This window comes from Antedon bifida, chromosome 3, assembly GCF_963402885.1.
Source record: "Antedon bifida chromosome 3, ecAntBifi1.1, whole genome shotgun sequence".
NCBI lineage: Eukaryota > Metazoa > Echinodermata > Crinoidea > Comatulida > Antedonidae > Antedon > Antedon bifida.
In genome coordinates this window covers 13,185,408-13,206,776 of record NC_136228.1, presented here as the reverse complement: position 1 = coordinate 13,206,776, position 21,369 = coordinate 13,185,408, and the positions used below count along the sequence as shown (strand labels likewise).

Below are 21,369 nucleotides of genomic sequence, written 5' to 3'. Positions count from 1 at the left end.
TTTTTTTACCGTATGTAAAAATATGTGTAAAGAAAATGAACATAATGATTAATAATTTTTTTTCTCATAGTACTGTAATGTTAGGCCTTACGATACTAAGCGATTAGTGATGAGCGATTTGTATTTAAATACGTTACGTCGCGACGCGTCGGTGCGTTGAATACGTCTATTGACGAACGAAATATTTTATAACGGCTGTCGCATGATTTTACCCTATTGTTTTGTGGAAATGCCGTTGTTGTTATCAGTCGCTGTGTGTTGTTCAATGTGAACAGGCGTTGAATTTTCTCCGTTAAAGAAGTAGTTGTTTCTCTGTCTTATACACAATAATTGATATAACATGTTTTTGATCATTATTATTATTATGGGAATTTATTGACGTAAGAAATGTTTTAAACTGTCGTCGCATAGTTGTGGAAATCATGTCGTTCGTCTTGCTTGCGAGATGTAGGAATTATCAACATTTAAATACGTTACGTAAATGTGTATCTCAATGGAATGTGTCATGGCGTTGATATTTCGCCGTTAAAGAAGTTGTTCTTTTTTATATGTCTTATTTATTATACACAATGGAGATTGATATAAAATTTCTTGGATTATTTACGCACCATGGATTACTATGTGGAATATAGGTGATACAAGATCAAGGAATGAGGTTAGTGTCATAAGTATTTCTATTTGATTTTAGATTTAAGGCTTATGTAAGATCTTGTCCCTTTTACTAGTAACGTTGCGCCATATTAAGCGTGGTTCCCACTAGCGACGCAACGCAAGGACGTAACGCAACGCAAGTGAATTGACCAATCACAAGCGATGGCTTATTCGCTTGTGATTTTGTTTCATGTTCAACTTGAAGCAACATGTTTGGTCACGTTTATATATTACTTCAAGTTTTAACCACATCTGTAGTTGTTAAAGTTAGAACATGGCGAAATTACGAACACATTTGTACACCTTCTTGGTTTACACACACTGTCTTAAGGTACCATTTAGGCATAGTGCTTAGTTTTTGATAGCTCAGACATGTCGGTTTCTTTTAGATTTTTACTTCTTGAATTCTTCCATTGTGAATGTATGTAGTGTATAGTAGGTTTAGTAATATGTTTGTGGTTCAAAATCGTTTGATGAGTCTATTACCTTAATCACGCATGCGCAAAATAAAAAATCAAGATAGTAAAAAAAAACTGTCTGTTGGAGCTATAAATTTTCAAATTTGTTTATTAACGCCTATTATACACATGGCTATATATCAACGAAATTTACTTTTATTAATTTCAATACCACATTTTTTTTTAATAAAACAAACATCAATAATCTAGCCTACTGTAGATGCAGTATCTTGGTGCCATAGTTTATCAGTCCTTTCAGGCGCGTCTCTATACACATTATTTGAAGACCATCATCTTTTTAAATCTAATCTTTTTATACTTTACTAACCCAATTATTTCATCAAAACATTTTGTTCTACACAATTCTATTATTTCTGATATACTATTTTGAAACATCTAAGCTCTGCAAATCACTTCTAGAGCCTAGTGACTTAAACCTCCCTTAAGCTAAATTATTTTTTAGACTTTACTAACCCAATGATTTCTTCAATCTATTCCCAGTAACTGAAAACACTTTGTTCTACGCAATTCTTCTCAGTATTTCTGATATACTATTTTGAAATATCTGAGCTCCAAATAACTTCTAGAGCCTAGTGACTTAAACCTTCCTTAAGCTAGAGTAAACCTTTGTATACGGTCCTTTACTAACCCAATGATTCATTCAATCTATCTCCAGTAACTCATGAAAACATTTTGTTCTAGGCAATTCAGTATTTTTGATATACTATTTTGAAACTGAACTGAATTCTGAGCTCATAAGTCACTTCTAGAGCCTAGTGCCTGAAACCTTCCTAAAGCTAGAGTTTATTTTTACGTTGTCGATTTATTTAGGTCTACCAGCTCTTTTAATTTCGTAACTAGATTCCAGATTCGAGTATTAGGTATGTTTTTTCTCTAGCGTTTATCCCAACTGCGATTTTTAAATCGCCGTAGGATAATTTTTTTCATTTTGGGTCTATCCCTCTCTACATAATAATGTACATTAATCTTAATTAGGTTTGTAGTAGGACTACAGCAAAATTTAAAATTGAAAACGCTCCATTGCTTTGAACAGCAATTTTATTTACATTAGTTCTAGTTCTGTACTTCACTTATTCCTCGTATGTTTTCAGATAACACAGGGCTATATTGTAGCAAAAGTTGTACTGGACCTACAACATACAAAACAAAAACACAATAATTTTGACGTTAATTTATAAAAAAAATTTTTAAATAATAACATTATATAATAATATGGTAAGTTAAAAGCACACAACCCTATCCCAGAAAAAATAAAAAGAAACTTACCTCCGAGTCCACCGCAGTAGGACATGCTGACCTCAGTGTTTTAAGTGTTTGGAATACATCCACCACCTTGTCTTCTCGCATTTTCTGGATCACTGAATAAACTAGGCAGAATAATCCAGATCTACCAACACAGTCTCTGAATAAAGATATATATATTTTATAAATTTTCCTTTCTTAAAAATCTTGCAGTTAAAACAAACTTCAATATACAGTAACTTACTAAACCAAGTTACTGTATTAATAGTAGTAGTAATAGTAGTAATAGTCTGAGAAACCCGAAGAAAGGCGTTTTGCTTATCTTTGCATGCCTACGTCTAAACTACCTAACCAACCAAAATCTATCATTACTATATCACGGCGCAGGCCCATGCCTACATTAACTGACCAATCAACATAACCAACATCATTACTATTCCACGTTAGTTTGTTTATACTCACATGTATAATACATTATAATAGCAAAACTTTGCTATTTTTTCTGGTTATTTTATCGTGTTGATTTAGCTTTTTGATTATTTTTTTGTTTCTCTATTGACATTTCTATTCTCATTTTTTCAGTAATTTGCCTTTGGATCTATACAAACTTTCTTAAAAAACACAGCTCCAATACAGTAAATTAGCTTAGTCTGAATTAAAAAAAACTGGAACTAGAAATTAAAGTTTCCAAACTATCTAACCAACATATTAACCAACAACCAGCCTCGTTTCAGATACTAATATAAATTGATATTTCTCTTTATTTTGTTTATACCTACCTGCAATGAACAGTGATTGGTGATGATGTGATATCTGATCGCTGCATTATTGTCATAACGAATTTAACAAAGGCGTCAACTTCGGGAACAGTTTCGTTTTTTGGCCATTGGTTAACCTCATACAGGACAATTCGTCGTTTCGTATTATCCTTGAAGAAAATATAACGATTACATTCGGTATATAGATTGGACCTCATACCTACTAAAGGCCAGTTTACAGAGACGAGCGGTAACGGTAATACAAATGTAGAATCTATGTTATTCCTTATGACCATTTACACACAACGCGGAGGAGCGGACTGGTGATTTCCGCCACTCAGCATACAGTAGATACAGATTCTACGTGGGACAAGCTACGTGGTTTTCCGCTTACCGTTGCCTCTTGTAAATCGGCATGGGTCATACAATATCCAGACACCAACTAGGAAAGAATCCTTCATTTTAAATTGTTGAAAGAACTTCGCATGGTTTATCTATTATTTTAGTTTGTTTGATAAATGCTTTCTCAAAATCTACTGCAAAATAAATGCAGTAAAATAAAAGTTAGCCCGCTGACAAAATAACATTTAATAACAACCTTTTCTAGATTGATTTTTTTCTTGGTCAAAAAATCGTATTGATGCGTTGACTTGATTGTGACTGTAAATTCACCAACTGTCTGTTTTTGGTTGATCTTATTTGGGAGGTACACTGTACTCGTCAGATCTTCCATCTCATTTAGTTGTACAATGACGTCAGATTTATAGTCAAACACCATACGCCAGAAATCGACACTAGTTTCATCAGCCAATGGGGTCCGCGTAACGATATAAGCATGATCCTCTTTGGAATGCTAAGAAATAGAATGTGTACGAAGCATGACTATTAAAAACTTAAATTTAAATTAAATAAAGTATATTTTTGTGATATTTTGGCATACTGGCACACAACCTATGACTACTGTAAGAGAAACGCATTTTGGAGGTACGCAGACAAATCGTATCATTTTCCTTAGCATAAGCGTAATCATTTACGTCACTTTGTAGTGCATTGACGCGTTAGGCAGACGAAACACAGTAGTAGCAGTAAAAGTTAAAAAAATCGTATCCTTTTCCTTAGAAGAAGCATAATAAGTTTGTCAATTCTAGTAAAGTAAAATCCCTTCCTTAGCGTAATAAAAAGTATTTTCCTAGTACAACTGTAGACGCGTTTACAGTGCAAGTCCGCAAGAAACAAACTACAATAAAACATTATATAGAAACATTTGATCCTATTCAAATAATCAAAATTCTGTATTTCCTATTTAATAAGCAAGATCGTTCAAATGATAACTAGGTATCATCAACTCGCATCTAACTATCCACACTATCTGCCATCTCTGTCGTTTGGTCATGCACTTACCTCTATAAACGAAGCGTTAACGTAATCACCATCACTTTCAACTTCTGAACTGAAGCATCCCTTAGTTACTAAAAAATGAACATACTTTAGGTATTTTATCACCTATAACGACGATTCACTTTAGTTTTACTTTTTATTATTTATAAATTATTCCATCGTTATTCTTAGCTAATAGTCTACAACGACGTTTTTTCTTAATTACATTCTATTTACTGTTTTATATTCCATCGTTATTCTTAGCATCTTTCCAAAAACATAGATCTATTCAACTTACAAAACAAAACATCTTGGTATTTTTGTTCATCTGGTCGACTTGCATGTGACGTAAGACCATCCACATGACGAGGAAACAAGCTGTTCAAAGTCTAGTTAAAAACAATGTTATCTAATAAATAAGTCATTTTGTTTGTATAACTTATTCACATATCATCTTTATCCTCATAATTAAAATGCTGGATTGACATTTTTTTATAGTTTACAATATAGATAACTGAAATTAAATTAATATCACCTTTAGTTGGTATTCAAAATCTGAAGAAGTTTTCAATTTTTGTTTTTGTATTATTTTTTGTATGTCATCAACAGGAATCATAGTCTGTCCACAGAACCACTCTTCTAGTAGAACGGCATAGATAAATGTATACTGCTCCTATAATACGAAAGTAAACTTAGTAAAGACGTATGAATATAAACATTTCAAATGTTTTGTAATCTGTGTAATCTGTCTAAGTTTTCTAACTCGATTTAAGAGTGGTCATTTTAGTGTAAGTAAATAGGAGTATACGTGGACTATTTAGACTGTAAAAGAAGATCCAATATGGCAAAGATAAAAAACAAACAGTAACATTGGGAAAACCCCGAGAGATACACAATACAACATTTGAAAAACAAAACAAAAAAGATATACAAAAAGAACAAAGAAAATAATGAATGAAATAAAATATTTCAATTTGTGTTTAATTAAACTGTACAACCTTTGTTTGAACCGTTTGGATACGTTTGTGTCTCATGCTTCGTACAAAGTTGAACACATCTACTTTCCCTTCTTTATCTGACATATCCAACATGGCTGCTATAGCTATCGTGGTTCCACTTCTACCGGCTCCTGAACTATTATACATAAGTTATTACTTACGTTATTGTATTTCCCAGTAAGTTTTCGATATATAGCATTAATACAATTATAAAAATAAAGTTTTCTTTGCATGCTAAGATGTAATCAACCATAACTAACATTTGTTGCATTTGTCGAATATATCAAATTTAAATTTGGAAAAAATTTGTTGAATCTGAAGAAACTGTAAAATTTTCATTCTCTGGTACGTTTGAACCGTATTATTCTTTATATATATATATTATAAACTTAATTTAATTTGCCTACCTGCAATGTACGATGACTGGCCCACTTTCTGTACCATAACTCAGTTGAGTTTTTCTAAACTTCTTGATGAAATCAATCAAGTGTGGAACTTTGCTGGGAACACTCTTTTCTGGCCATTCAGTAAAATGATACTGATACACATTGTGGATCCTATCGTTTTCACCGACCTTTTGAGCAAAAGTTAATATTAATAATAATATATTAGTTCTAGGGCATACACACAGTATTAGTTGGTGAAAAGTTCCATTCAATTATTGTAGTTTTTCGGCTTAACAAACGTAACAAGAAAAAACGTTATGGTACAAATGGCTTGCCATAACTATACTGGAATAAAAATCCATTGGTGAAAATACGTAAAGAGAAACAAGAACTAGGTATCTGAAGTTTTAGTTTAAGTTTCATTAGAAAATTCAGCACACATTTGCTTTAAGAATAGCTTAAGTCTGGCCAATACTTTTCGCACAGTTGCTATAATACAAACAAATAATTTTGAAATATATTAATACATTTAACAATTTAAAAGGAAATTTTACAATCGAGTTAAATTACACACTTTTTAAATTATTTCAATCTTATTTTGAAAACAGGTTGGGCACCGTACATATAACTCCAGCATACTCATACTGTATTACTCCAAAAACCGTTATGGGGACAAATATATAACCTGCCTTTTTTGCTTCAGTAAGGTTTGTAACTATGACAATAAGCATAGACTTCTCCTTCCAGATCATTCTCCACATATCGTTGATGGAGTCAAATGTAGGCCCTACAATAAACGTAATGGATAACATTAATTAGATATGTAATATGTATGTAGTTCGGGCCTTTGCGGCGGAGACCACGTAACTGAAATATGTATGTTTTACCTTGACATGCAATGAATTCACGTGGTGCATAGCATCCCTACAAGAAAGCAAAAGATGATTATTGTATTCATTATTATTATACTACTATAGTGTATTTCTTTCAAATATGATCCGATAAATCGGTATGATCATTTTCATACCTAGCATAAGATTCGGTCCCATATTATAGAAATACATACATATGTAAATATTGCCTAAATATTGAGATGAGATTTTGTACGAAGACATTGCTTAATACATAAAATGAACAGTGGATACGAGTTCGAATACCTCAACACAAAGATATTATAGTTTATCCAACTCCCGAGTTTTTAGGCCATTGTACAATAAAGTTAGGTTATTTATTGCCAATAATGTCTTCTCACACATAAGCAACTTACATCTACGTACGAAGCATTTATATAATCAGATCCGGGAACATCATCAAGCAGATCAAGAACTACTCGAGAATTGTCATCTGAAATAAAGTGGTTTAGTTTTAATGATTAATGATTTATTTATTTGTTTAAATCCCAATATCTTAAATAAACACCTTTCATATCATTTTTCGAAATTTATAGAGAACAAACAAAAACAATACATAAACAGTATTTCTTGTTTTGATAAGCTTCTATTGCTAAGTAAAACAACACTAATTAAGAACTTACATGGAATGACATTAGGATTTTGATTTTTCTTTCTATTGCCCAAGGATTCGGCAACTTTGCAAGAATAAAAAGACTTGTTGTCATCAAGTTCCTGTTGGGATACCTAAAAGGATATTATTTTCAACACTAAATTCACAATGAATCATTTGAATCAAACTGACTATTACTACTCTATACTGTATGGTTCCATTTTGTCTAACATAATTCTGTAAGCAAGAGATTCTTGCTTGAATTCTACCAATAACTTCCGTAAAAATCTATCGTAGTTACTAGTAACCACGTTGGTGGACACTGAAATATAATGAGTTTTTATTGTGGTTTAGCGTACCTTAAATTCTTTCTCAAACCCATTTTCAACGCTTAATTGACGCTTCCTCACATAGTCATGCAGCTTGGATAACTCAACTGGTTTGTATTCTTCATTATCTAATTCTGTGTTGTTATACACTGTTCCAGATTCCCGTTGTGATAGGCCTACAAGGTCAGGATCTGTGTAGATGGGTTCATCAGCAGAGTTTTCAAAATTTTCCTGAACACCTTCATACTCATTTTTTTCATATTTTTTAGAAAGGCTTTGATAGTTTGTTTCTAGGACTAAGTCTTGTTGACTAGTAGAAGAACTGCTTTCTTTTTTCGAAGTAGTTTGTCTTTTTCGTCTAAATCATAATGGAAAAAAGCACGATAGCTGTATGTTACTGATTTATCTTTATTTAGAATTATTTAGTATGACTACATAAGAGTGTTACTTTACCGTTTAAATATCATCAAGATGATAGCAAATGCGATAACTATTGCAATCAACGAAGCACATACTAAAACTATTATGTAACCTGAAAAGAAAAAAAATGCTTATAAAAAATTACTTTGCATGTTGTCTCGATGTCTAGCTTTTCTTGCAAAGTGTCAAGTAAGTGTTGATAGATTAACAGTTAAACCAAATTAATAACCAAAATGTTATTATTGAAATAATAAAAAAAAATGAAGAAAAAAGATTTTTAAAAAACACAAAATATTTTTTTTCTTATCACGAACCCAAGTTTGAGTTGGAGTCATCTGATGTATCACAATTTGTCCCTGACATAAATTTCTTTGTGTTAGATGTCCCATTAACGTTTGAATATGACGCTAAGACTGTGAATGTATATTCTATACAGGATTCAATTCCTTCGTCAAAAACAATTTCAGTTTCTGTAGTAATTCCTTGCTGAAATATTCCACCTGACAGTTCATAATAGTAGGTCACCTGATAGTCTGGGATGTCACATGTAGAAGCGTTCCACTTAATAAGCAAATATGTTCCATTTACAAATGAATTACTTTCTACTGATGCCACTATAATATTAAATCAGTAAGTAAGTATTGAAAATAATAATTTTATATAATGTAGAACAAAACTACTACTCCTGATATCCGGTTTTAGATAAAAAAATTTAAGATTTTAGTTTCTTCTAGTCTTAATATTCCTAAACACTATTTTGGCAACAATGGCGTATCATATCTACAGTTAAGTTTAAAACTCCCGCTGGTGGTGCTGTACAAACAATAACAAGTGTGTCTGCTGCTGATCTTGGTTAATTTTTGTATCATTAGCTAAGGTATTTTCTAGCTATAATATTGACATATTTTCTCACCCGAAGGCCATTGAAACGTCACATATGTGTAACGTACTTTACGGTTACATTTAGCCCATCCTAAGTGTTATAAGAACAATTTACTAATTTCACATACCTGAGGGCGCTGTCTGAACCACCATATCGTCTCCCCAATTACCAACAATCTCCATGTTATTAACTACTCGAGCGTTTACGACATAATCAGTACAACTTGATAATGCTGATAGTTCTACTTCTAATTGAGAACTACTTGTTGTATTAACTACATCTGTTAAATTTCCATCAATCTCCGAGTACTGCACTTGATATCGAACAATATAGTTACACTGGATTCGATCATAATCACTAGAAACTGGCTGAAAATGTAACGAAGATTTAAATTAAGCGTGCTTGGAAGAATAATAAGAAGATAAGAAGGGTTCGTAGCCAACCGTCAGAACTGACGATGTAAACTATTTTGGCCCATAGTGAAAAACTTTTCACGTACATATTACGTTTACAGGAAATATAAGTAAACATAAATTGATTGACATATGACAATCAATCTAATATGAATATATACTTACCTTTAATTTTAAGATAACGTGGTTTTCTTCATTAACTTTTAATTCTAGCTCGGGTTCTTCCAACGGTTCTATATTTGATTAAATATATTAGTATTAAAATGAACAGTATTAAGCAACAATATTCAAGTCTTTCAAACATTTTTTAAAAATAAAAAGCAAAAAATAAAACTGCTACCTGCTAACTGCTAACTGCTAACTGATATTAATAAGAATATTAATATTAATATTATTTATAATAGGAAGGTTATCACATCCAATCGAAAAAAATTGTCTAAAAATATAATTTTGTTGCAATTTTATAACTTACCTGAACAGATGGTGTTTGTTGTTCCAAGTGCACTTCTTGGTCCATCTACCTCAATACCACCAACCATAATCGAAAATAGAGAATAGATTTGATATTGCGTATTTGGGATGAGATCATCAATGACAATAAATAAATCATTATCTGGTCCATCTACTGATATAGATGATTCCGTTTTCGATGATTTATACGAAAGCTTCCGTTTTGTAATTGTTCCTGTTCCATAGTCTTCACCTTGAATCCAAGTGACGTCAAACGTTAAAGTTGTTGCTGTCTGGTTTATAACAGTTGGCGTTTCAGTGCGGTATGGTAATGCTAAATATTGAAACACATAACATAACTTTCTTATATTTTAAAACTAAAACATATTTACATAGATATTTTACCGTATATTCACAATGGTCATGTGACTTTATCTCGTTCTCGTCATCATCTCTTTCCATTAGCTTCATACACGTCCGTCTTCTTTTCTGGTTTGCCTACTCATCTTTCTCTTTACTTTCTTTACTTTATTTTCCATTATTCATTCATTCAGTAAACACCATGAAATGTAAAGTATAATTGTTCTGTATAACATGCGTTCTTACCTATGCTGCAGTTTGGTCCAGCCCAGGCATCATGACACCCATTATCGCAACTTCCATCTCGATTACAATCTTCAGAGTCTTTGCAGTGACATTGGTAGTTACACAAAACACCAACAAATCCGGATACGCATGACTCGGGTTCTTTCCAAAAAAAGAAAACAATTATTATGTTAGCAATTTAAAGTAAGGGAAATAATTGTTTAATGTAAAAGAAACAAGGCCAACAGCCATTAAGTCGCGTGCTACAATGCATAGTGATACCGGACCGACAGACAGACCGACAGACAGACCGACAGACCGACCGACCGACATAGTGAACTATACTGACCGAAATTACTGAACATGTTTAAAAATGTTGAAATGTTTAAAAACATTTATATTTTTTTAATTTACACGTGCGTAGCCTGTCACTTTTGACGTGCTCGTATAACGTAATTTCGAGTTAAGTAAGTCAAGAAAACAGAAATCAGCGCAAAAATCTGCGCAGTCATGGCAATTTTGTAAACGCTTAAAATTGCCTGAAACGTACTCTTATTTCATCGAAAATAAATTTTGAAAATTTTAAGCGCGCGTACGCATGCGTTACATGCGCTACGCACGTAATTGTATTGCCATATCATGATTTATGCCCTGAAATTTATGAGTACCAAATTTTATTTAATTGTGATTCATGGTTGTGAAGATATGATTACAAACGTGATTTTGTTAAATCGTGCGTAGACCGCGTAATTTTTTATTGCGCACCGTGAAAACATAACCACATCGATTCCTGGCCATAAGGAATATTCTGTGAAAAATTGACATAGCTAGATTAAACTGATATCAAGATAAGTTCAGAAAGCGATAAAACGCATAGTGATACCGGACCGACAGACAGACCGACAGACAGACAGACCGACCAACCGACCGACATAGTGAACTATAGAGTCGCATCCACGCGACTAAAAACAACTCCAAACTAATTTAACGTAGGCCTATAGGTTAATAGAATATAATTTAGCAGCAAATTATTCAGCGAAGTAAGCAATTCTGGTTATTGAAACTTCAAATACCATTTGGGAAAGTTGTGTAGAATGTTTGATAACCTTACCAGACAATTTTCTAGTTTGCCATTGAGTCGTACATAATAGCTGAGAGAGGTGGTACGTATAACATGTTTATTCATGTTAGCTCACTGAGCTTTATTTTCATGTTGATGAGTCATTACCTAGACACATGTCACCAGTGTAACCAGAAAAACACGTTGACCCGGAAGTACATCCTGTATTTTGAGTACAATTCTCACAGTTACATTTTTGCCGACAATCACCACCATAGTATCCATCCTCGCACACTTAAAGACATGGTAGATATTTGTAATAGTAATAATAAATGAGCTAGATTCAGAATTATTTCGTCCTGCTCTTAAATGATGACACTTTTATGAGAAATTATGTCTTGTTTGGTAGTCGAAACATCTGTAGAGGTTTCTTTGATACCATTAAATGACGTACGAAACACAAATGTTCCTATACAAAATCGAACCATGCGCAACATAATGATATGAATATATTTTAAAATGATATGCAATTAAAGGAACATTACAAAACTGACTCCACACCTTGATTTTGATCGCTATTTTTGATTGAAGTAAAAATAATTTTACGACTAAACACAGCAAAATATTACCAAAATATTACGAAAATACAAAATGTATGTAACAATCTTACTATTGTTCTTTTAATCTTTGCCATACAAATATAATGATAAGGCCTAATTAAAATCTAACCTGTTTTACAATCGCTTCCTCCAAAACCATTTTGGCATGCACAACCTACTGGATCAGGTGGACAGAAAAGAGCTCCTCTGCAATTTCCCCCAGAAGAGGAACACACAGTAAGGCTGTCACGACCCCAGTTGTTATTTCCACAACCTATTAAAAAAAATAATAGTTTATTTTATGTTTTTCTGAAATACAAATTTAATATAATTTTTAATATATATTTTACATAATTCATCGATCAGTAATATTCTATTTCAATTATCAAAATATTCTGCGACTTTACCAACGTAAATCACATTCTATGTACAAATTATAGTAACTGTATTACCATTTTGACAAGCATCGCCTTTAAATCCTGCTGGGCAAATACAGACACCCGTCCTATCGTCACAGACTCCGCCATTATAACATACGGGACAGTCCATTTCACAGTCTGGAGGATTCCATTTTGGAGACGGACAAGCTAAAAGAAACAAATTTGTTAAACATAATTTGCAATAAAAGGAGCTATTTTATTTATACGAATAAATATACTCTTTATTATTATTATCTTTACATTACATTATAACATCAATCAAACAGTGCAACATTTATAATCTGATTTACATAAACTACTTTACGTTGGCCTACCTGTAACAATAAGTCTCATGATACCATGGTTACCATCCGGGCTATCACCTATATAACATTCATATACGCCATCATCTTTTCTTCGTATGTTTTCAACCACAGCAGACGTATTACCTCTCAGATTGTGTATTTCCTCTCCGTAATTATGTCTCCAACGTAAATCGGTAAGATCACCACCTTTACTGAGATTGATAGTGACAGACTCTCCAATACCGACCGTTATTGTTCTGTACTCCATTGCAATGTTGGCTATACAAATTATATTTGAAATAAATATTATTAGCAATTCGGTTCATGAGCCTTACATATGTGTCAACATCTTATAAGGAACACAAATGAATGAAACATGTATATAGATCATGATGGATATTGCTTTACTCACCAGAAGCGGATGATAAGACAATTGCTGAATTTGTAACTATTTCATTTTTCTTTGCTTCAAATGAGAAGACACCAACTCTCTCAGTCTGAGTTTGTAGGTCTTTAACTCCTAGATACGTGTGTGAAGGGTGTATACGGCATGTAATTTTGCTGTTTGTAGGAAATAGTTTATTGTCTGGCATATTTATACTTTTTTTGTTACGACCAGAATAATCATCAGTATCATTCCAAGTCACGTTCTCTTTCCCATTCTTGTACACTATACCAACTGATAAATCTCTAATATCTTTGTCGTCTTGAAGTGCGTATCCTCGAAACCAATTTTCAATAGATCCCGTCGTCAGTGGTGTGCCAGAAAATGCAGTTACATCCAATGGATCTTTAACAAATAGATGAATACAAATAATGAATGATTTACAATTATTCTCAACAAGTAGGTACAGAAAAGATAGGAGCAAGAGGAAAGAAATGCATGTGATTGTTATTTTATTTGAAAGTCTACTTCCTTGTGTTAGTTCACCCTTATATTTAATTGTGACTGAATCCAGTGTAGGAAAACAAATAATAAAATTAAACAAAGTCACAAGCTTGAAATACATTACTACTACCATAGTAATATTGTTTAACGTACCTGAAGATTCTATTCGACAGCTCAAACTGAGAATCATTAAAACCAGATGAAGAACATTTGACAAATAGTTTACGAAAGACATGATTTGCAATGAGTAGTATGAGTATAAGGTAGAATAACGATAAATAAATAATAACCCGGAAAAGATTACCATTATAAGAAAGAAATATTTATCTTGTGTCACTCTGTGTCAATTACATTGTGAACCCATTTATTATGATCTTTCATAAACAACAAAGACCTAAACATGGGAAAATGGAGTATAAAACTGGATGCACAATCATGCACAAAAATACAATGTTTAGGGCAGAAACTTGACTTTTAACATAAAATAGCATAAGCCTATAGACATCAACATTACTACTGTTGTTTGTCCTTAATAAAAGTGAATATGTAAGTGGCATATTTATTAGTTTGATCTTTCATGTATCTTTATGTTGAGTTTTGTTGATTATTCTTCATGATGATGTTAAAGTTTTAATTCACCAAGAGTAATAATTCAGTGTAAAAATGATCTGCAGCCGGTCAAGGGGATAGTATTGTGACTAACATATTAGCTTGGGTTATGTTTATTTTGTTACTCTTTTGCCAAAATCAATTGAAGCATACTTGATGAACTTCGTAACAATAAAGACCTTTTATATAAACATTGTTGTTGAGAAACTTGTTTGCAAAGTAGTTCCTTAAAGTTTAGTTCCTTATACAGTACATTATATGTGGGTTGTTTAACAAACAATACAACATAAAAAAAAACAATGTACTATATACACTTAGTTATTTTCGGATTACCGAACCTATTTCCTTTTGGTATACACAAGTGAACGTACATTTTAACATTTTGTCTATTAGTTTGCAAGTGTTTCCTACTCGTCATTGCCTAAAGGGAAATCATCATTTGATATGTAGTCTTTGGCATTACCAGTTTGACCGTTAAAATAAAACAACGCAAAACCAAATTGAAGCAAAAATGGATATTAGATACAAATACACATGGGCAGATGACTATGCTCAAACATTTAGAAATAGATGGTGCCATGAGTACATGGCCGAAATCGATAACAATTTCATGTTGGCAATCAGCGAAAATAAAATTGACAGAGCTATTACTTCATTTGAAAATTCCGTCAACTATGCATGTAAAGACATTATTAAACCAATAATCAAGAAAAGCAATTAATAATAATACCTGGTATGATAAAGAATGTATAACCATGAAAATACAATTAAAATAAAGATTAATACTGTTCTACGACACTCACTAAAAGCAAATTTCCGTAATATTTTCAGAGAAACCATTCTCCGTCCTCAGCGGGTGTTGGCTGGCTGACGACTGATTGACTCCCTACTTCTAAAAATCAAATCCAAAATACAAGTCAAAAGAAAATTATCACACTTTAGACATTTTCGAACAGAGGAATTAAAAAAAAATAAAATACTGAAAACAATTACAAACTAGAAAGCCACTCCGAGAGTGCATACCTCCGCCTACTGTAAAATTCTCTGGGAAAAAATATATATATTATTTTGTGTGTGTCTTAATGCTGTTTGTGATTTAGGCTAATTTCACTTCAAGCATGTGTTTGGTGTAATGGTTATGTAACAAGCCTTTCAATTAACAATAGCTTCAGTTGACTAACAATAAAACAGCAACGCGAAAATCAAGAAATAGGTTTTTTAAATCAGAAAAGGTGATAAGACTCGTCAAAGGTAACGATAATAAAAGATTCTGGCGAAACCTCCAAAAAGAAAAAAACAATCCATCAAATGAAATCTCATTAATGGAATGGCATCGACACTTTAGTAATGTATATTGCATCAAAGATAGCAATCGGTAGCAAACACTTCCAAAAATTGTAAACGTAGTGGACAACTTGCCCTATGTCAATCAAATATTGAACACAGAAATTAAATTAGATGAAGTCATAAGTGCATTTAAAGCACAAAAAAGGGTAAAGCCCGGATATTGATGGTATCACGAGCGTAATATTATTAAATGTCCCAAATTTTGTATATGAGGAAGTTAAGCTTCTCTTCAATTTAATATTTGTCAGTGGGAATTTCCATCAACGTTGGGCCACCAATGTAATTATACAGTACCAATACATAAACTAGAATTTAATTCGTCACTTTGACGAATTATAGGTGATCATTTTTATCATTTTACTGAAATTAATTTTTTTTAAACATGCACGTACGTTAACATACGATCGGAAAATGTTGATGTATGCCATCCTATTATATGCTTATAGTGCTGAGTTGTGCCTATATGCCATATACAATATGTACAGTATATACTGTATATCTATATACAGTGTAGCATAGGTGAAATTACGGGACACACATGTTCTAATTTTTTGGCATGATGACGTTATCAAACTAAACTTTAAGATGACAATTTCGAAAGATAATTAATTGAGCAAAAAAATATAAGATTTGGAAAAAAATTTGGCACGTAGAAGCGCTGTGCGCGCTCTTTGAATTGTGTATAACTTTGACGAAAAATATGAAAAAACTACTTTTTCACTTCAACTGGCCATATGTTAACGTCACAACATCCGATAGGCCTAATTTTTATATGAATTAATATCTACATTTCATCAGCTTTCATAATAAATTATAATCATCAAGGTAACCTTCAATTCTGAAGAGCTGTAAGATATTCAAATTTACTGCGAAGGTGAAATTACACGGCCTACGTTACGTTAATTTCATTAATATGTGATAATGAATTATGGAGATATGATTGATAATGTGATTTCGCAAAATGGCTTATAAATGTCGTCACGGATGAGTGATCACGCTGGAAAGCTTATTAGGATTAAGTTATATTATTTGAAAGATATTCTGAAATTTTTGTAATCATTGACATTAAACTTTTTGAGATAATTGTTACACAAAATAGTGTACAGAAACAATAAAAAGAAAAAAAATAATAAAGATTTTATACAATAACAATAGGTGATCATTTTATTCTAAATGATCACCTAAAAAGAAAAAACTATAGAGGGATATCTCTGATACCAACTTTAGCTAAGGCTTTCCTTTATATCATCAATAATATACTCATAGACTGGACAGATGAATGTAACATTTTGAATCAGGAGCAACCCGGTTTTAGGAAAGGATATCGAACCCTCGACAATATATTTATTTTGAACACAATTGTATCCAAATATTTTAGTAAGAAAAGGGGCAGAATTTTTGTTACTTTTGTCCACTTAAAATTTGCCTTTGATTCAATAAACCACAATTACCTTACTTACAAATTAAAGAAACTAGGTCTGCAAGGTGACATTTTAAATGTAATTAATTCACTCTATTCAAAGCTAACGTCTTTTGTTAAAATTAATCGAATTCCCTAAAAAATGAAATTGGTATACAACTATAATTAAATAATTTAAATTATACAAAACAATCTGATAAAATACAGATTAGAGATTGTGAAATGAATCACTTTTTATAATGCATACGATTTTGTACTAATAGATAAAGGTTTACAGAGACTGATTAACATCTTGGGTAAATATTGTGATGACTGGGGATTAACTGTAAATGTAGATAAAAACAAAAATTATGGTATTTAAAAATAGGGGCAAACTAAGAAGTATTGAAAAATGGTTTTATAAAGAAAACTCCATTGAAATTGTTGATTCGTTTAAGTTTCTTGGGGTTGTATGTAGTGCAAATGGAAAGTGGAATAATACAATATAACTGTTGCCTTATTTTCAATGAAATCCAGTATCAAATGAAACTTTAGATACTTACCTGCTAATGAATGGAACCATACATTTGATTTGAAAATAACACCAATACTTACCTATGGCTCAGAAATATGGGGATTTCATAGTGTAAAGAGAGTTGAAAAGGTACACACACAATTTTGTAGATATGCCCTTGAAAATAATGCCACAAATCTTAAGTTCTTTCAGAAATGGGCCGTTTTCCGATGAATGTAACTTGCATATTAAATACTATTCGTATTCAAAAATTATGGTATTTAAAAATAGGGGCAAACTAAGAAGTATTGAAAAATGGTTTTATAAAGGAAACTCCATTGAAATTGTTGATTCGTTTAAGTTTCTTGGGGTTGTATTTAGTGCAAATGGAAAGTGGAATAATACAATATAACTGTTGCCTTATTTTCAATGAAATCCAGTATCAAATGAAACTTTAGATACTTACCTGCTAATGAATGGAACCATACATTTGATTTGAAAATAACACCAATACTTACCTATGGCTCAGAAATATGGGGTTTTCATAGTGTAAAGAGAGTTGAAAAGGTACACACACAATTTTGTAGATATGCCCTTGAAAATAATGCCACAAATCTTTAAGTTCTTTCAGAAATGGGGCGTTTTCCGATGAATGTAACTTGCATATTAAATACTATTCGTTCATGGTTAAATATCTTAAACACCAGTAAAGTAAGATTCATATCAAAATGCCATGAGTTTCAAATTAAAAAGGTTGAGGGAACGAAGAATGTTGGGCGATGCAAGTTAAGAATTTATTTTTTTCTGGATATGTTTGGATGATACAGCATGTAGAAGATCATAAATATTTCATTAGAGAAATTAAATCAAGTCTACAGGATATTGAAAGGCAAATATTACAAAGAAATTAAGACGGATTTTTAAATTAGAAGATTTTCATATTGATATTCAAAACTTTAAATTTAAATAAACAAATCCGTCAACGGTTATCTTTATTTCAATATCATATTGAGGATCTATACTAGAAGAATAATTATTAGGAATGTTAGATCTTGAAAACGAAAATGGAAGATGGACAGGAATTGAAACGGAAAAACGAATCTGTGAAGTTTGCAAATGTAATGAGGTTGAAAATGAATATCACTTGTTTTAGTATTTGCTGTTACTACTTCTTAAATTTTATAATATGTACTATTTTCTATTATTGTACTTGGGTCAGTGGCTTACATACTATTGAATAAATGAATAAATGACCCAGAAGCAAACTCATTTGTGCTGGCAGTGCAACTTCAATACTAGATTATAATGATGAAACAGAGGAATAAGACAATGATTGCTTGTCATTCTTGGCTCGTTATAATTTATATTTTACTGCAATTTTTTTAGCTGTTGTTCATGGTTTTTAGCAGACTGCTTTGTGGAAGTATGTTTTGTTGCAAGATATAGGAAATCAACATTTAAATACACGTTACGTCAGTGTGTTGTATCTCAATAGTACGTGGACATGGTTTTGAATTTTCGTCATTAAAGACGTAGTTGTTTCTTATGTCTTATTTGTACACAATAATGGAGATTGAAATAATATTACGGGAATGTTTTGACTAATGGAATAGATTGTAACTACTGTTGACGCACCATACAGTAGTCTTATTTTATCTTATCTATCTTAGCAGTTTGCTTTGTGGAATATTATGTCGTTTTTGGTGTTACAAGATCAAGGAATATTTATAAATACACATAGAGGTCAGTGTCAAAGTAAATACATTTTATTCTATATTCGAGGCTCTCTATGTGATGATTATGTACTCTATCTACTGAGCAGTGAATTTGGCTGTGTGTGCTTTTTCAATAACAAGACCAACAGCCATTAAGTCGCGTGCTACAATGCATAGTGATACCGGACCGACAGACAGACCGACAGACCGACAGACAGACCGACCAACCTACCAACTGACCGAAATTACTGAACATGTTTAAAAATGTTGAAATGTTTAAAAACATTTATATTTTTTTAATTTACACGTGCGTAGCCTGTCACTTTTGACGTGCTCGTATAACGTAATTTCGAGTTGAAAAGTAAGTCAAGAAAACAGAATCGGGCAAAAAGAGTGCGTAATAACATTTAACGCGCAGTGCGCGCGCAAAAATCTGCGCACTCATGGCAATTTTGTAAACGCTTAAAATTGCCTGAAACGTACTCTTATTTCATCGAAAATAAATTTTGAAAATTTTAAGCGCGCGTACGCATGCGTTACATGCGCTACGCACGTAATTGTATTGCCATATGATGGTTTATGCCCTGAAATTTATGAGTACCAAATTTTATTTAATTGTGATTCATGGTTGTCAAGATATGATTACAAACGTGATTTCGTTAAATCGTGCGTAGACCGCGTAATTTTTTATTGCGCACCGTGAAAACATAACCACATCGATTCCTGGCCATAAGGAATATACTGTGAAAAATTGACTTAGCTAGATTAAACTGATATCAAGATAAGGTCAGAAAGCGATAAAACGCATAGTGATACCGGACCGACAGACAGACAGACCGACAGACAGACCGACCGACCGACCGACATAGTGAACTATAGAGTCGCGTCCACGCGACTAAAAACAGGATTTGCAAGTTAGATTACGTTACAATATACGTTGCGTTATTAAGGCTTTTAAACCAAAACAAACCAAAAGCCTTTATTACACACATTGCTATATAAACGATTTTTTACTTATAACAGCAATGCTACATGTTGTCCATCGCTGGATCTATTCACCATTGCAATGTATGTACATTGAATCTTTGTTAGGATTAAATCTATAGGTTTACTGCAAAATGTACAATTTACAACGCTCCAACGCTTTGAACAGCAATTATACATTTATTGTAGTTCTGACCACTTCACTCATTCCGAGTATATTTGCAGATAACGCAGGGCTGTATCGTAGCAAAAGTTGTACTGGACCTAGAATATACAAAACAAAATAATTTAAAGTGTACTTTATACAAAAACAGTTTTCAACAAAATGACCGAAAGTATTATCGTACGGAATTTGGCATGAAATAAAAAAATAATTAAAAAACCTACCTCAAACAAAGAAAAAATAGAAACTTACCTCGGTGTCCACCATAGATGGGGATGCTGACCGCAATGCTTTAAGTGTTTGGAATACATCCACCATCTTGTCTTCTCGCATTTTCTGGATCACTGAATAAACTAGGCAGAATAATCCTGATCTACCAACACCGTCTCTAAAGAACAAGGCCAACAGCCATAAGTCGCGTGCTCTCAGAAAAAAATGAACTTCCAAAAAGTAATGTACTTTAAAACTTTTCTGTACATCAAAACAGTTCAAAAAGTACAGAAAAGCGATAAAACGCATAGTGATACCGGACCGACAGACAGACCGACAGACCGACCGACCGACATAGTGAACTATTGAGTCTACTAAAAATGTACATTCTACAAGTTTTTCTTTTAGACAATCGTGCAGTTAAAACATGATCTAATTACAGTCCGTTATTTCTCCCGACTTGTCGTGGTTAAATAGAAATGAAATTTCTCTAGTATTTCTTTCAGTCACTTGGTTTAGTCAAAGTTTAAACTGTCATTGCTTCCTATAGTTTGTGGAAATAGAAGTGAATGTTTCCTAAGGAAAGACATTCTTATCGGGGTGATTTTAGAACTACTGTCACGGATCATATCTGGAACTACCTAACCAACTAATTAACCAACCACCATAATTTCAGATACTA

At 32.4% G+C, this 21,369-nt stretch overlaps 2 protein-coding genes across 3 annotated transcripts; both read right to left on the bottom strand.

Moving 5' to 3' along the window:
• Positions 1–1,278: 1,278 nt before the first annotated feature.
• LOC144838154 (receptor-type tyrosine-protein phosphatase epsilon-like) lies at positions 1,279–12,400 on the bottom strand. Its single transcript, XM_078693515.1, has 22 exons — positions 12,264–12,400; positions 11,703–11,828; positions 10,496–10,636; positions 9,912–10,223; positions 9,605–9,672; positions 9,154–9,394; positions 8,458–8,757; positions 8,177–8,255; positions 7,754–8,081; positions 7,426–7,528; positions 7,159–7,235; positions 6,779–6,815; positions 6,545–6,678; positions 5,913–6,079; positions 5,506–5,641; positions 5,043–5,180; positions 4,806–4,896; positions 4,532–4,599; positions 3,729–3,983; positions 3,152–3,300; positions 2,397–2,532; positions 1,279–2,260 (listed from the first exon to the last, which is right to left on the bottom strand). The coding sequence occupies exons 2-22, from the start codon at positions 11,710–11,712 to the stop codon at positions 2,201–2,203; spliced, it is 3,030 nt and encodes a 1,009-aa protein (XP_078549641.1). The 5' UTR covers positions 11,713–11,828; positions 12,264–12,400; the 3' UTR covers positions 1,279–2,200.
• A 111-nt stretch (positions 12,401–12,511) lies between these two features.
• Positions 12,512–20,378, bottom strand: LOC144837836 (tyrosine-protein kinase receptor Tie-1-like). Of its 2 annotated transcripts, XM_078693114.1 has the most exons (5): positions 20,345–20,378; positions 15,159–15,247; positions 13,270–13,647; positions 12,888–13,136; positions 12,512–12,720 (listed from the first exon to the last, which is right to left on the bottom strand). In XM_078693114.1, exons 2-5 carry the CDS (start codon positions 15,193–15,195, stop codon positions 12,557–12,559), a joined length of 828 nt encoding a protein of 275 aa, XP_078549240.1. In that variant the 5' UTR covers positions 15,196–15,247; positions 20,345–20,378; the 3' UTR covers positions 12,512–12,556. The 2 variants fall into 2 exon arrangements, with proteins under 2 accessions (XP_078549240.1, XP_078549239.1); XM_078693113.1 differs by lacking the exons at positions 15,159–15,247; positions 20,345–20,378 and adding an exon at positions 13,900–13,989.
• Positions 20,379–21,369: the final 991 nt, after the last annotated feature.